The sequence below is a fragment of the Crocuta crocuta genome, unplaced genomic scaffold (assembly GCF_008692635.1).
Source record: "Crocuta crocuta isolate KB4526 unplaced genomic scaffold, BGI_CrCroc_1.0 scaffold246, whole genome shotgun sequence".
Taxonomy (NCBI): domain Eukaryota; kingdom Metazoa; phylum Chordata; class Mammalia; order Carnivora; family Hyaenidae; genus Crocuta; species Crocuta crocuta.
The window spans coordinates 5,422,050-5,438,495 of NW_027531902.1; the positions used below are offsets into that span (position 1 = coordinate 5,422,050).

The 16,446-nt window shown below is 46.5% G+C and overlaps 1 protein-coding gene across 3 annotated transcripts in view; it reads right to left on the reverse strand.

Annotated features, from left to right (window-relative positions):
- EFR3B (EFR3 homolog B) overlaps positions 1 to 16,446 on the reverse strand; it is an 88,612-nt gene that overhangs the window by 34,283 nt on the left and 37,883 nt on the right. For all 3 annotated transcript variants that reach the window (XM_077774125.1, XM_077774127.1, XM_077774126.1), the window contains exons 2-4: positions 16,271 to 16,347; positions 15,145 to 15,272; positions 6,970 to 7,120 (exon numbers count right to left, since the gene is read on the reverse strand). In XM_077774125.1, the coding sequence (XP_077630251.1) occupies positions 6,970 to 7,120; positions 15,145 to 15,272; positions 16,271 to 16,347 (356 nt within the window). The remainder of the gene's footprint in view (positions 1 to 6,969; positions 7,121 to 15,144; positions 15,273 to 16,270; positions 16,348 to 16,446) is intronic.

Sequence of the window (16,446 nt, forward strand, 5' to 3'; positions counted from 1 at the left end):
GCCTAAAGAATAAGATTGTGAAATAATAAAGCTGGGTTTGTTTTTGGTTTTATATTTCTAAGATATAGTAATGATGAGGAAGGTCTCCATAGCAACAAAGGGAAGATTCTGGGCATGTGACACTTCAGAGGCCCCAGGCCCTACTAGGGCCACCCTTTCAAGATCAAAGTTTCAGCTCTTTCTACACAACAAAGGGTGTGCTTGCTGGAGCAGGTCACCAACCCTCTGCACAGGGAGCGGGGAGCCACAATTATGAGAATCTTGAGGGTTGCCAAGGGCCTGAGTTAATAAAGGGAAAGCAATCTCCAAATATTGACACTGTAAAAACAGCTCTCCCCGGGTGTGGAAAATGGAAGCTGAGCTGGCTGGCCTCATGTCTGCATGAGCGGAGTGTCTCCAAGCAGAAGTTAGCCTTTCCTTCTCGTGCAGATGAGCGTTGTGAGCTGCGGGTCTAGAATCTCAGGGTACAGAGAAAAGCCCGCCTGTCTCAGGGATCTAGATCCGCAGGCTGCTCCTCCACCAGGAGGAATGGGACCCGCTTCTCAGCTTCACCGTGACCAATCCTCACTGGGAAGCAGACCATTGGCACCACGTGGCTTTGACCTTAATGCTCCCTGCCCCAACCGCCAGCTGCATGTGTTGATAGCAACTTCCGGAAGCCCTTTTCACTAAAGCCAGAGAAACAGCCCCATGGGGATGTGATCGATCATGTCCTGCTGAGGCCAGCGGAGGCTCCTTAGACCTAGGACATCCTCTCGTGTCTATCCACATCATGCCTTCTCTTTTTCAAGATTCTGTGCAACCTTGACTCGGTTTTCAGGTCTCTTGGGAAAGCCCCATCCTTGCTGCACGCAGAGGTGGTCTCTCTGGTCCCAAGCAGCCCCATGTGCCAGCCGGGTAAACACAGACCCAGGAAAGCACCAGCCGCCTCTGCTCTAGAGGAATCCCCAGCATTTGCTGGTGCTGATCAACCCCCCCCACCCCCCACCATGACCTAAGCTGTACCACTGGCCATGTAGTTCTGACTGGCTCCGCCTTCAAGGAGCCCCCTCCAGCAGTGGTTTCTGCACTGGTGTTGGATAGGGGAGCGTTTCTGGTCTAGAGATGACAGTCAAAACCGCAACAGTCAATGAATTGTCCAGGGGGAGCACAGAGGATGAGAAGACGGGGCAGCAACCGTGCAGACCACAGACATTGCAGGGGCGTGTGGAGGAAGCGAATCATTGCAGGGAAGTACGTGCATTTCCGATTGCTGCTGTCATAAATTACCACAATTTAGTGGCCTAAAACAATACAAATTTATTACCTTATGGTTCTGGAGATCAGAAGTCTAAAACAGGTCTGAAAGGCTGTGTGCCTTCTCGAGGCTCCAGGAGAGCGTTTCCTGGCCTTTTTTAGCTTCCAGCAGCCACCTACATCCTTTGGCTCATGGCCGCCTTCCTCCATCTTCAAAGCCCGCAGAGTAGCATTTCAAACCTTTCTCTCTGTCCCCTGCTTCCATCCTAATTGCACCTTCTGTCTAACTCTGACCCTCCTGCCTCCCGCCTATAAGCATCCCTGTGATTACATCAGATGCACCTGGATAATCCCGATCTCAAGATTCTCAGCCTGATTCATTACCTACAAAATCCCTTTGGCCATTTCAGGTAATGTTCATGGGTCTAGAGCATGGCTATCCTTGGGGGCTCATTATTCATCCAACCACAGACACTAAGAAGGATGAACCAGGTGGGAAGAGCTGGGGTGACGGGACTAAGACATCAAGGGAGCCTGAAGGAGGTGCAGTCAACAGGGAGAAATGCTCTCAGAGACAGAACATCAGCTGAGAGATGAACGGGGAATGCATTACTTGCCTGGTTTCCACAGATTTCTCATGGCAAAGAAAAAAATGTACTTAAAATTTTTGTTTAATGTTTATTTATTAATTTTTTTTTTTTTTGAGCGAGAGCTACATGCACTCATGTGAACCAGGAAGGGGCAGAGAGAGAGAATCCCAAGCAGGTTCCACACTGTCAGCACAGAGCCCGATGCAGGGCTCGAACACACGAACCTTGAGATCATGACCTGAGCTGAAATCAAGAGTCAGATGCTCAGGGTGCTTGGGTGGCTCAGTCAGTTAAGTTCCTGACTTCTGTTCAGGTCATGATCTCACGGTTTGTAGGTTTGAGCCCTGTGTCAGGCTCTGTGCTGACAGCTCAGAGCCTGGAGCTTGCTTCAGATTCTGTGTCTTCCTCTCTCTGCCCCTTCCCTGCTCGTACGGTCTTTCTCTCTCTCAAAAATAAACATTAAAAAAAAATTAAGAGTCAGATGCTCAACCAGATGAGCCACCCATATGTCCCCCAAATGTACTTTTAAGATGGAGAGAACTGGGGCGCCTGGGTGGCTTAGTTGGTTGGGCAAATGACTTGGGCTCAGGTCATGATCTTGCTGCTCATGGGTTCAAGCCCCACGTCTGGCTCTGTGTTGACAGCTCGGAGCCTGGAGCCCGCTTCAGATTCTGCGTGTGTGTGTCTCTCTCTGTGCCTCTCCTGCACTCGCACTCTGTCTGTCTGTCTCTCTCTCAAAAATATACCTTAAAAATTTTTAAAAAAACAATAAAATTCAGGTAAAATTTACAAAACATAAAGTTAACCCTCTTACAGTGCACAATTCAGTGGCATTTAATACATTCATGTTATGCAGCGAAAGCATTTCATCATCCCCAAAGGAAATGCTGTACCCACTAAGCAGTCACTCCCCCATCCCCTTTCCCAGCCCTGGGCAGCCACTAATTCTACTTTCTGTATCTATGCATTTACCTAGACTGGACAGCTCATGTACATCACACACTATGTGATCTTTTGGGTTGTTTCCATCTTTTGGCTATTGTGAATAGTGTTTTTGTGAACATTTGTCTACAAGTATTTGTCTGAGTATCTGTTTTCAATCCTTTGGGGTATAGACTTAGGAAGAATTGCTAAGTCATATGGTAATTCTATATGCTTAACTTTCTAAAGAACCACTAAACTGTTTTCCACAGTGTCTATACCACTTTACATTTCCACTAGCAACATATGAGGGTTTCAATTTCTACACGTTCTTGCCAACACCTGTCACTTAGAGGTTTGTTTTTTTTTAATAGCCATCCTATCGGTGTGAGGTGGAATCTCATTGTAGTTTTGACTTGTATTTCCCTAATGATTTGTGATGTTGAGCATCTTTTAATGTGCTTCTTGGTCACTTGTATATCTTTGGAGAAATGTCTATTCAAGTCCTTTAACCATTTTTTAATTGGGTTGTCTTTCTGTTGCTGAGTTGTAAGTATTTTTCATACATTCTGGTTGCTGGACCCTCATCAGATATATGATTTATAAATATTTTCTCCTGTTCTGTGGTTGTCTTTTCACTTTCTGGGTAGTGTCCTTGAACACACAAAAGTTTTTAATTTGATGAAATCCATTTGTCTATTTTTTCTTTTGTTGTTTCTGCTTTTTATGTTGTACCTAAGAATCCATTGCCAAATCCAAAATCATGAACACATAATCCTAATACTCTAATTTCTTTTAAGAGTTCTATAGTTTCAGCTCTTACATTTAGGTCTTTGGTCTATTTTGAGTTAACTTTTGTATATATTGTGAGGCAGGGATGAAAGTGCAAACTGTAATCCATTAATCTTCATAAGAGTTTACCATTTGTATACATCAGGCTAATACATCAGATCGGTTATGTAGGGGAACTTGGCATTTCTAGACTTAACATTTTCAATTTATCATTCGTGAGTAAGCTTTCTTTTAATGTTTATTTTGTTTTGGGGGGGCAGAGAGTGAGGGGGACAGAGGACCTGAAGCAGCCTCTGCACTGATAGCAGGGGGCCAGACGTGCGGCTCAAACTCAAGAACCGTGAGATCATGCATGACCTAAGCCAAAACCAAAAGTCAGACGCTTAACCAACCGAACCACCCAGGTGCCCCACCGTTAGTGAGTGATCTTAAAAGGTCAGGACACATGCTCACCGCACTGTCCCTGAGACACACATTTAGACCCATCGGGCAATGAGGCAGGGGCACAAATGCAAATCCCCAAACAAGTAAAGCGAGCCTAGTGGCCCTGGCTCCCCATCTTCTCCAGACTTCCTTGGTCACTTATCATCCTCCAAAACTCAGCTACTCTCATTTAGGGTAGATTTTTTTTTTTTAAAAATTACACGTTACTGCATACAATGTGCAGGAGTGATATTAGCAAATTTGGATTTTGTGACAGGTTTCAAACCAAGGTCATCCTTGTAGTGATCAAGTACAAGCTGGATGAACATCTATCAGGGATGAAGAAAGGGAGGGAGGGGGGAAGAGAGAAACCCTGTATAGGTCGAAGACTACAATACATCAGCTGTCTCCAAATCCACTGCTAGCATCAGATGGGAGGCAGAAACATGCAGATTCCCAGGGGACCCTCCAGAGACGCCAATCAGTGAGTCTGACTGAAACCTGGGAATCTGTAGGTTTCCAAAGCTCTGCAGGAGACTCTGTCATTGGCCGGATTCGGGTCCTTGAAGGATCCAGGGTTTCTGAAAAGATGCTCTGCAGAAGGGGGAGGTCTGTTGAGTGGATTCAGGCAGCAAAGCCACTTCTGAGGGAAAAGGTATAGGAAGGCAGAGCTGGCTCAGGGTGAAGGTTTCTCTCAACTTCTCCCCCACAAGGCAGTGGGCACCTGTCAGGGAGGCCTGGCCACAGGGAGGCTGGAGGCACAGCCGAGCTCTAGGGACAGGGGAGCACTCTAGGGACAGAACATGGCACGGGGCTAAACGAATCACCATCTAAAGCCAGGTCTTCAGCAGTGCGAGCAGACAAGCTATCTGATTTTTTGGGTTTCTGTTTCCAAGCAGAGAAATCCAGCAAAATGAGGCTTTTAGATGAGCTCAGGGTTTTTTCCCTTCTTCTCCTTTCCTCCTATGTTCTCCTTCCCCCTCCTTCCGCGTCTTTCTGTCAATTTCCTAGCAGCAAAACCCTGTACCCAAATGCAACGTTGCGAGCTTCCATATAGGATCCCTCTGTCCTCCTCCCAGGTCTTCCTTTGCCCCCACGAGGCCTCAAACCCTAGTGAAAACCAGCTGAAAGTCCTAGGCTAGACTCATTAGGACTACATCGAGTGCTAGCATGCTGGCGGTTCTAAGATGATGAGGAGCAAAAGCACACTGTTCTTGGGGAGGCTCACGGGGGTCCCCAGGCTTTGAAAGCTAGAAAGAGCACGTGAGTGAGGGACGGCACTAGCCAACGCTGCCTCTGAATCTACTACCATTATTTGACTTAACTCACTCATGATTGCCTGTCCTTATATAACCTTCATAGTCTGCAGGACAGGAATCATTAGCCCACTCTCCTCTACTGCTGATGCGCTGACGTGCTGTGATGGAATCTAAGCATTTACAAGGCTGGAGCTAATAAATCACCTACCCCGGGCCAGGGTTTGCTGTGGGGAAAGGTAGCGTGGGCAGCCACCTGCTTCCGTGTCCCCCATGGGGAGAGGCCCTCTGGATGCCTGATGACTGGTTTATTTTCCATTCAGATGTTCTCTGTGAGACTATAGTTATCTTAAACAGGGAAAATGAAACAGTATCTGAAGCTGTTGCCAGGGTAACTTGACAAAAGGCTTCACCCTCAGCTACTGTATATGTAATTTGTCAAAGGCAGCTAGCTCAAAGAGAAGGGAATAGTTGCTACTTTGGGTCCTTAAAATTAAAATTTAAAGACTATCATCTTCTTCTGGTTAAGTCAACTTAGGAAGAGCAGGAAAGCTGTTGTGATCCATGCAATAAAAAGTCAGAAAAGTCAGGCTGGGAATGCTAAGAGGCAAACCTTTAGCTTTTTCTTTGTGATAGCAGGTGCCTATGAGGGCTGACTGTAGACCCACAGCTGAAAGTAGGCGGAAGAGGAAGATGGAGGGTTAGACATGGAAGAAGGCCATCAGAGTATTCAAGCATATATAGATAAATATGAAGCAGGGAGTTCTTGACGCATCTAATAGCCCTTCTCTCCCCAGACCATAACCTCTCATGATAGCAGCCATTTGTACGGAGACCAGCATCACAGAGCTTGGACCAAGGTCAATCAGCTCATGGTCTGGATGAGAAGACAGGTCCATAAAAGATAACCCATTCAAAGTTACCCAGCTAGGTAAGGGCAGAACCGAGCCAGAAGCCCTGTTTCCTGCTTCGGCACGATCTTTCCACTTGCCTGATGCCTCTGTCCTATGCTTCTTTGAAAGAAGCACAGGCTGGACAGCTTTCAAAGTATGCCCTGTGGAGTCAGGGGCCAAGCACAGGGCGCCCCTTGCCCTCAAAGGAATGGCTCCCTTTCCATCTATTTTTATAGCCACTGGGGCTCCACTTAAAATTATTTAAGGGAAAAATCTATTATGAAAAAAAAGCTTGACGATCGCGGATCTAAAGATAAATATAGTAGATAGTGGTGGTAGTTGCAAAACCTTGTGAACATATTAAAATCCATTGAATCCTATGCTTGGCTATGGTGATTTTTATTTTTAAAATTTATTTTATTTCTTTTTTTAATTTTTATTTATTTCTAGGAGAAAGAAAGAGAGAGAGACAGCATGAGCAGGGGAGGGCCAGAGAGAGAGGGAGACACAGACTCCGAAAAAGGCTCCAGGCTCTGAGCCAGCAGTCAGCACAGACCCCGACGCAGGGCTCGAACCCACGAACCGCAAGATCATGACCTAAGCGAAAGTCGGACGCTCAACCGACTAAGCCACCCAGGCGCCCCAAATTTATTTTATTTCTTAAATATTTCTTTAAATTTAAAAAACCACAAATACCCCTTTATTCACACAAAGAGGGAGAGACACTAAGAGGTGAGTTGTACTTAGAGTCGAAAACCAAACAGGAATGGCTGATAACAATGCTGACCCAGACGTCCTCCGTGCCTCACCGGTGTGCCCCCCACTCCCCACTGCAGGGCCCCTGGGGAAGCTCCTTACCGAGTTGGTGCCAAGGATCTGCAGGTTAGGCTTCTCCGACTCTAGCAGCTTGGCCACCATCTTAAGGAAGCTCTCCACGAAGAGGTTGATGCTCTGACAGTGGCAGGCCATGAGCAGCTGGTCCAGGGCCTCCATGGCGATGCACACGTACCTGGGGAAAGCCACACCGTCACTGGGCCTCATGCCCATTCCACCTGGACAGCCTCTGGGTAATGAGGCTCTTCCATAGGCTGCCAACATTTGCACAGCCATTCCGCCCAGTGCCCACTCCAGTCTGACACAAGAGTCAGAAGGGACCAGAGCCGGAAGGGAGCCCAGAGACCAGCTCCCCCAACCCCTCCTTCTACGGATGAAGAACATGAGGACAGATGAGGTGTACCAGTTCAGGAGTAGATACAAGCAGAAAGGAGCGATGCTCAGAAGGGCAACTTCTGAACCCAAGCCCAATGAGATCAGAGGATCACTTGATCCAAGGTCAGGAAGTGTTTGCTGAACACCCACAGGGAAAAGCTCTGTCTTAGTCAGCACAGGGATGTAAGGAGGAAGAAGTCCTTCAACTTATGGTGCCTGGAGTTGGGTGGACAAGATAAACACACTGATATCTCCTCTAAAAGGAAAAGAAGAAACACTACAAGAAAATCATGCAGGACATCTCGCAAGGGTTCCAAAGAGGGGAAGAGATGGTTCTAGTGGGAGGAAGAGAACTTTCGGAAGAACGTTTATGAAGAGTCTGAGATGGGCCTGAGGGCCAGTCAACTGCAAAGGTTAGGGAATATAAAACCTGTAGGTATCATGTTTGAAGACCTCAGAAGCCTAAGGTCATCACACAATATGGTTGATGATATTACCATATTTAGGTAATGCGTACTGTACCTAATGAAGATGATGTTCTTTGCCAACTCTAAGGCCCTAACTACTTAATTCTTCTAAAGTCTAAAGCCTGCGTGAATATCTCCAGAAACCAGAAATACTCAGCATCCAATGATGAATGGGCATACGAGGTAAGTCAGCCCATCCCGGGTTTTCTTGACAACTAAATTAAGATTTCTTTATATTTTAAGCTAAACTTTAATATCTTTATCTTTTATTTATAATTCTACTTTCGGGAGCAGTTAAAAAAGAGGGCTAAGCCCTTCAATCACCCGAATACAGCAATCTCCTGTTTCTTGATCTTCTCTATGCTCAAAATACCCAGTCCTCCCCAAACTAGTCTTCACAGGACAGCCCCTGATTATCTTGGTGGTTGTCTTCTTCAACCCCTCTCTTGAATCCCCAGAAAAATGCCACAAGTCAAATTCCTGTTGAGGATTAGGAGGGCACATCTGAGCTCAAACCCCACATTTGTTAACAGTGGCAACAGGAGCCTATGGTCGAGTAAGACACAACCTGAAGGGTGTGCGCCCCTCTTACAGGCCCTCACATACTAAAGAAAACAGCGTAGGCATTTATTGGAAAAGGTTATCATTTAAATTCTATTGAGGAAGCTGCTGCAAATCTATCCAAAATTATTCTAGTTAAAATCTTTGTAGTTTTCTTTAGGGAGTTAGGTTTCTGAGGCAGAACGTTATGAGTTTCCCCTGGAATCTCTTTCCCTTCTTTTTCCCTAGTTATTTAGAATTTTAACTAGGCTTGTGGTGCTCATCTGGATGACCTCCCAGCCTTTTCTGCTGCTAGGTCAGGCCCCATGGCTAAAAGGGGCGCCTCGGTGGCACAGTTGGTTGGGCATCTGTCTTCGGCTCAGGTTATGATCTCACAGTTTGTAGGTTCAAGCTGCACGTCGGGCTCTGTGCTGGCAGCTCAGAGCCTGGAGCCTGCTTCAGATTCTGTGTCTCCCTCTCTCTCTGCCCCTTCCATGTCTGTACTCTGTCTCTCTGTCTCTGTCTCTCTCTCATGAAAATAAATAAAAAACATTAAAAAATATGAAAAAAAGTCTCTTATGGTTTGCCTTGCTCTCTGTTTTTATTCTTATTTTTCCTTCCTTTCCCCTATTTGTCTTTTTAAAACAAAGGATGGTTAAATAAAAAGAAAGCACAGGAAGCATGACGAGAGGTGAATTCTGGAAGTGCGACGAGGCCAGGACACAAGGTGCACAGTGCTTCTCACGGCTGTCATTCAGTTTCAGACATTGTGCGTCCAAACTGCCTTGCACGTGAGCCAGCTTTGCAAATCCAAACATATAAAGTAACAGCAAGCAGTCATGGTGTCTCCTAATTTTTTTTTCTAAAGACATTGGATACCATTTCGTAGGCACCTTTGAGCTTACTTGTATATTGAGCAATCATAAGAAAAACAGTCTCTCTGACATTATCCTGGCCACTCTTTAAAAATGTTAGGTGAATTGAGTCCACTCTTATTAAATTACTATTTAATATCATTAAATGCTATTACATAGTTATCTCTGGGCATGTTTACAAATGGATCAGGCCATGCTCTTATTTACAGCATGTCTTTCAAATACAAAGCCAGCATTGGGTCTTTGAGCTTCTTCGGGTAAACCAGGCACCATTTCCTGCTGGGCGGGGGTGGTGCTGGCCAGTCCAGGCTCCTCAGGGGCTAGCTAACATTGTCACAGTCCAGGAAAGCTGCCATTTCTTGCAGACAGTCCTGGCATGTTTTAGGTCAGCTGTGCTGGTCAGCGAAGCAGCCTGGCCGGGGTCCTTCCAAAAGAGATAGGCTATCCTTGCAGACAAACCCAGCCACATTCAAGCAACCAAACACGGTGGGTGGGAAACGGGGGCAAGCAGAGTAGAATTCTTTTCTCCTATGAATCATCCCGGCATCCTATGTAGGAAAGGCTTCACCATTAGTTCACAGAGTTCAACTGAGGGAAAGGAAGGGGTGGAGTGGGGGTTGGCAGGAGAAGAAACTAGAAGGCTTCCCAAATTCCAGAGTTTAGATTGCTGCTTTTCCTTTTCCTGTAAAAAAAATCCCCAGAAAATCCTAAAAAGGAAAAAGCCATCCTTTGCTAGCAAAACGAATGAATGAATGGATAAAAAAATAAAAACTAAAAAAAAAAATTGGCTACTAACCAGGAGTAGAGATTTTGATGAAAACTAGAAATTATGGTAGAAGAGAAACTGAAAAGTCAAGAAGGTGAAGGCCCAGTTCCTTGAATACACCATTCTTTGTTCCCATACTAAGGATGGAAGGATTATAACTATGAACTTGAACTTTTCAAAGCATCTTAGAAGATTAGAAGTCAAAGGGACCTTGGAACCTCCTAGTCAAAGGCTCTCTGCATTGGTCCTGGCTTACCATAACCTTCCGAGGTATGTCCTGGGGCTGGGCCTATCCTCTCCAAGAGAATAGAGTGTGGGGCTTCTCAGGGTGATGTCTGCTCAACAGGACCAGGGCCAGATAGGCTGGGTGATCTGGACTTGGTGTCCTGGAAGGAATCCAGTGTAATAATAGGTCTGGGAAAGTGAACTGGTCTGAGTACTGGGCGCAGGACGAGGCAGGAAGGTGCTGGTGAGGACCTCGCTGCAGGAGCCCGAGGTACACACAACAGCCGTGGGTGATAAGCAAGCGTCCCGGATGTACTAGGAGGGCTTCCCAATGGGTAAGGAAGGCAGAGCGCAAGGAGTCGGGGATAGAATTGGGCTCAGGGGCAGCAACCGACACCAGGAGAGGACACTTGGGGGTTATAACAGCAGGAGTTCTATGGCAAGGGCCACAGCAGGAGGCGAGTTATAACATCAGAGGAAAACATCCAGGGAACGAGGCAAGAAGTATCTCCTATTGAATTCCAGAAGGGGCAGCTGGTTCTGCATGAACACTCTATGCTCAAGCAAGAAGGAGCAGGTACCTATCCCTGGGAACCAGGTGTGGTTCGAGAGGAAAGGCAGATGCAAGGTCAGAGATGAAGACCGCAGGCAGGAGAGAGCGGACAGCTTTAGCAGAACCAGTCATTGTCCAAGAATCACTCAAAGAGCAGTCACCTTGACCAAGAACCTCTTATTCTAGACAGCTGGAAGGTGCTTGCTCAGCCCCAGTCCTGGAAAGAAACTTCTGGGTTTTAGGAACTCAAAAGCAGGGGCTGAGCTCAGCTGAGGGAGGGAAGATGCACCTCCTCATGCAGTAGGACTCTGCAGTGTCTCTGCCTGAGGGCTCAGCCCTGACCTCCAACCACATTCAAGGTCCCTCTGGGAAATGTGCATCTCTTAGGAGTCCCACCAGACCAGCTCCGGGGCCAAGCTCCTCGGGCAGTAGCTTGAATCTCTTTGGCATGGCCATCGCCATCTTCCAGGGCTCCAGGCACCGGGGAACCTGACAGAATCCAACACAGCACTCTGTACGTGGTCAGAGCTCCGTGGTCACTGTCACCTGACCTCAAGTCTCAGGAAGCACTGTCATCACCCGCCTTGATCTCCAGTGTCTAGGGGCATTCTAGCACTAGAGCTGAATGGGAAGGGACATGCACAATGAAGAAGGAGACAAACACAAGGGATCCTCACTTTTCATGCTCTGCACATCTCTGCCCATCATCGTTCACGTCAATGAGCGGCACCTTGGAATTCACACCTTATCCCCTCTCTGCCCACATTTGGTTGTCACCCCTGATGCTGGACACATATTAAGGCAGCGATCACACACAACTGGAGTGGGTGATAAAGCGGGGAAGCCATGGGATAGAAGAGGAAGGTTGTGGGACCAGGTCGAACACCCAAGATTCATGTCTGTAGAATCAAACAGTAAATACAGACGCCTGCCTGATGACAGGGAGACACAACCCCTCAGACTGTCTGTGTGTGAAGATTTTGCTCTTCCAAAGCTGCCATCAGGAAGATGCTAATGACAAGGAAGATAATAATGATAAGTGTGGTATTGGGTAGGGAAAGACAGGTGGGCCAGGAGAGAGAATAGGAGATCAGCCCCAACAGATTTTTCTTCTTCAAATGTTTATGATTAAAGCTTCCAGTGAGGCATTCAAGGCTTTACTTAGATGTTGCAATGCCTATTTTTAACAGAACGATACCAATTTTGAACTGTAGTTCTAAGGGTAGTGGAATGATTCTAAGTGGCTTGTGCGGGCTACATTTTTACCGAAAGAACCACCACTGCAGAGAGGGCAGATAAAATTAGTATTAAATGTTTAATGTTATTGCTAGCATATTAGCTTCAGAGTCAATCTAGGAGAAAGTCATTTTTTCTTACCTGAGCGTGCTTTATAACATGTCAAGGAGATTTATATAATCAGCATGTACAGTGTATTCGTGCCCTTTTTATTGAGGATGTAGCCTACTTTTATTTTATAAAATGATGATAGAAATGTACTGTTGTTGGCCTTGCTTTTATCCTCGGGATAGCGTGAGTTCAGATTTGCTGGTGGGTCCTGCAAAGGTTGGATGTCTACACCCAATCAGCACCACGTAAACCTTTCTACTCCAGTTTTGGCTCCGGCTCCACCAGGAAGAAGGGGCCTTGGAAGATAGTAGGGCTGGTGGGTAGCGGTGGGGGCCCACGACAGGGGTTGAGGGGAGAGGGCGCTGCATTCAGAGGCTTGCGGCCCAGAGAGCCGGGGCGAGTGTCAGCCAGTCGGTGTGGAGCGGGGCAGGGCGAGCGGAGCGGCGAGCTAGGGGCAGGTTTAGAAGCCCCCGGAAGTCAAGCTGAGGAGCTTGGATTTTATTCTAAAGGAGCCAGGAAAGGATAGTTTCGGGTCTGTGATTTGGAGATCAGAGCTAGCAGTCCTCGACTGGAAGGACCAGAGCAGGGAGACGGTTTCTAACGCTGCCACAATCTGGAATCTGCAACAGGAGAGAGGTAGGAGCAGAGGAAAGTACAGGATGGGCTTTGTGGAGAACAGAGGCTCCACAAGGAACCTGTGAACCCTGCCCTGGATCTACTCTATCCTTTTTTTTTTAACGTCTATTTATTTTTGAGAGGAGGGGGAGGGGCAAAGAGAGAGGGAGACACAGAATCCAAAGCAGGCTCCAGGCTCTGAGCTGTCAGCACAGAGCCCGACGTGGGGCTCGAACCCACAGACCATGAGATCATGACCTGAGCCAAAGTCAGATGCTTAACCGACTGAGCCACCCAGGCGCCCCATGGATCAACTTCATCCTTTGCCCTGTGCCCAGGGACATCTTTAGGTTCTCCTACATGCAGCTTTGCTCCAAACTGTGGTGTGCGGCCAGGGTCGGGGAGAGGGGCAGGTCCTCTGATCACTTTTTTCATTGGAAAGTAACACATAGAGGATATTTAGGAAACACACAAAAAAAGGATAGAAAACAAAACAAAGTGCGCACGTGCACACACACACACACACACACACACACACAGCCACACTGCTCAAAAATTTATGGCATATTTGTTTTTACTATATTTTATAGGCATTGAGATTTGTTTTTGTTTATACTTTTTTAAAATTTTTTTACTTTTTTTTTTTTGAGAGAAAGAGACAGAGCACAAGTGTGGGAGGAGCAGAGAGAGAAGGAGACACAAAATCCAAAGCAGGCTCCAGGCTCTGAGCTGTCAGCACAGAACCCGATGCAGGGCTCGAACTCACAAACTGTGAGATCATGACCTGAGTCAAAGTCAGACGCTTAACCAACTGAGCCACCCAGGTGCCCCTGTTTTTGTTTATTCTTTAACATGGTTGTAAAGCACTGTATACATAATTATGTATTCTATTGTTCATTTACTTATGGCATTTTCATTATTATATGGAAAATGTGTTTATAAACACCATTTTTGTTGAATAGATAATATTTCACCAAATGATAAACATAGTAATTTACTTAACTATTTTTCTCTTATCGGACCTTAATTTCCATGATTTCCTGCTTGTAAAAAACACCCTAATGAATATCTCTCTGTATAAAGCTAGTTTATAACTTAAGATTGATTTCTTGGGGTAGATGAATAGAAACGGAATTTACTGGATCAAAGGGCATAAATGTTCTTGAAGATCTGACCTATATTTCAAAATTACCTTCTAAAGAGGTTCAGTCAATTCATACTCATTCTAGAAAAGTATGAAACTGCCTCTCATGTTGCCGTTCCTTGGTTAATACTGGAAATGTTTATTTTGTCAGTTTGTAAGTGAAGATAGTATCTTAGTATTTCAAGGCACATCTTTGATTATAAATTTACTGAATATTATTATTCCTATTTCCTCTTCTGTGGGTTGGTTTTGGAGGCCCTTACCTCACAGTTTTGAGCGTCTCAGCTTCCCCACCTCCTGTTATATGCTGCTAATATTATGAGTTTGAATCCTTTGCCTTATTCTTTCAAAACACTTCTTTTTTTTTAATTTTTTTTAATGTTTTATTTATTTCTAGGAGAGAGAGAGAGAGAGACAGCGCGAGCAGGGGAGGGTCAGAGAGAGAGGGAGTCACAGACTGAAACAGGCTCCAGGCTCCGAGCTGGCAGTCAGCACAGAGCCCGACGCGGGGCTCGAACCCACGAACCGCGAGATCATGACCTAAGCGAAAGTTGGACGCTTCACCGGCTAAGCCACCCAGGCGCCCCATTCTTTCAAAACACTTCTTTTTGCCATTTGTCTTTTACATTTTGATGGTTTCTTTGTTGACGTCAAAATACTTTAATTTTTAAACAGTTAAATCTATTGATCATTTGCATTTAAGATTTCTTTTCTCTTCTAAACATAGCAAGTCTTTCCCTCTCGGAAGATTGATAAATATTTCATTTGAGTATATTTTTAACAGACAGATTGCCTCTAACCTTGCCTTCTCACTAGAATGTAGATGGTTTTTAAGACAGTAGGTTAATTGGTTGGGTGAGGATAACAGCACATTCTGGACTAGACTAACTTTTCAAGGCCCCAGACTGAGTGAGGGCTTCTGGATGGACACCCACGGGGTACGTGGGCACTAAAAGAGGTGCTCCTGGGAAGCCAACATCCCCTTCCTCCCGCATCTTGGCAACAGCATCAAATTTTACCCTGCTGTTGGGAGAACCCATGCAGCCCATCCCTCAGCCCCAGGCCCCTTTCTCTCAGTCTGTTCAATCGCCCTGTCTACATTATAGACTGGTCCTTCATTTCCATAAAAGGACCCTGTGTTTTGCCTTAAAAATATAGTACCATTTCAGCCCCTCTGGAAAACAGTGTGGAGGTTCCTCAGGAAACTAACAATAGAACTCCCCTAGGACCCAGCAATAGCACTGCTNGTACCATTTCTGAAAGTATCTGTCTCACTTTCTCCCATGTCTTACCCGTATCGATGACGACCCACATCGCGGATGAGCCTCTCGGAGAGGTAGGCACCAATTCGGTCCAGTTTTTCTGGAGCCGAAAGGGCGTAGAAGGTCAGCTTCTCCATGTTGGTCTTCACCAAGCCATCCTGCAAGAGTTAGGCGATCATGTCTCACTGTGGCCATTCCATGGCTAGAAGGGTTCAAGTCTCAAAGTAAATAATGCGTCAATTTAATCATCGACATCAATGATGTTAATAATCATCAATTTAATCATAGAAGGCCACTATGTGTGTGACAAACCCATCATGTGGGTTTCAGGGATACAGAGATGATGAAGGCAAGGTTCCTGCCTTCCAGGAACTCACAACTTAGCCCAAAGTATGCCAACTATAAACGAAAATAGTGGTATAAGTGCACATGTGTGTGTATATATGTGTATGCATGTGTGTATATATATATACACACACGAATGTATAAATACACACGTGTGTATAGGTGTGTATACGTGTGTGTGTGTGTGTGAATAACAAGGCTTCACTGGGAGCAACTCAGAATAAAAATATGCTGATATCCAGCACCAAGACATGACTAGGAAGAGGGGCAGCTTAGCCCCTCTATTCTCCAGAGGATGCTGGAAATGTGACCCTTCAACTGTCTGTCAAGAAGCTGTCATTGACTTCCAGAGAGCAAGTCAAGAATATCAGATCCTGACATTTCCAAAACCACACAACCCATAATGCAGCCTGAGGGGGGAGTGGTGGCTTAGAAGCCACCAGGCCAGGCCCCCCTGGCGTACTTCCACCCAGACCACATGACAGGTACCAGAGGGAACCACAGAGGTAACATGGCCTCCTGAGCCAAAACCCGAGAACGGAAGTACTCACACAAAACGGCAGGGAAATTGTAGCATCAAGGGAGTTAGCGGTTTAAGGAACCATTGCTCCGAGAGACATGGGCGGGAAAGATGTCTCAGAAAGATTCAGATCTTCCCTGCAGACAGGCACCCCCCTCCCCTCCGCCGCCCCTGCCCACTGACCAGGGTCTGAGCGGACCCAGTGGCAAGGGGCTGGGAGATCGCCTCCCCCTCGCAGCCCCGGATGGGCTGAGCTGGTGGGAGGTGAAGTCGGGCGGAAGTGAAACCCACCTCGGGATCCTCAGGGAAGATGTTGTCAACCAGCCTCTTGTACCTGGGGCGTAGAGCGCCGCAGCAGCCACACACACCTGCAATGGCAACAAGAGAAACCCGTGAGTGGGGGCCTCCCGGGCAGGCTGAGGGGGTCTGGGAACCAGGCCAAGGTGGCTTGTAAGAAGCCAGACGCG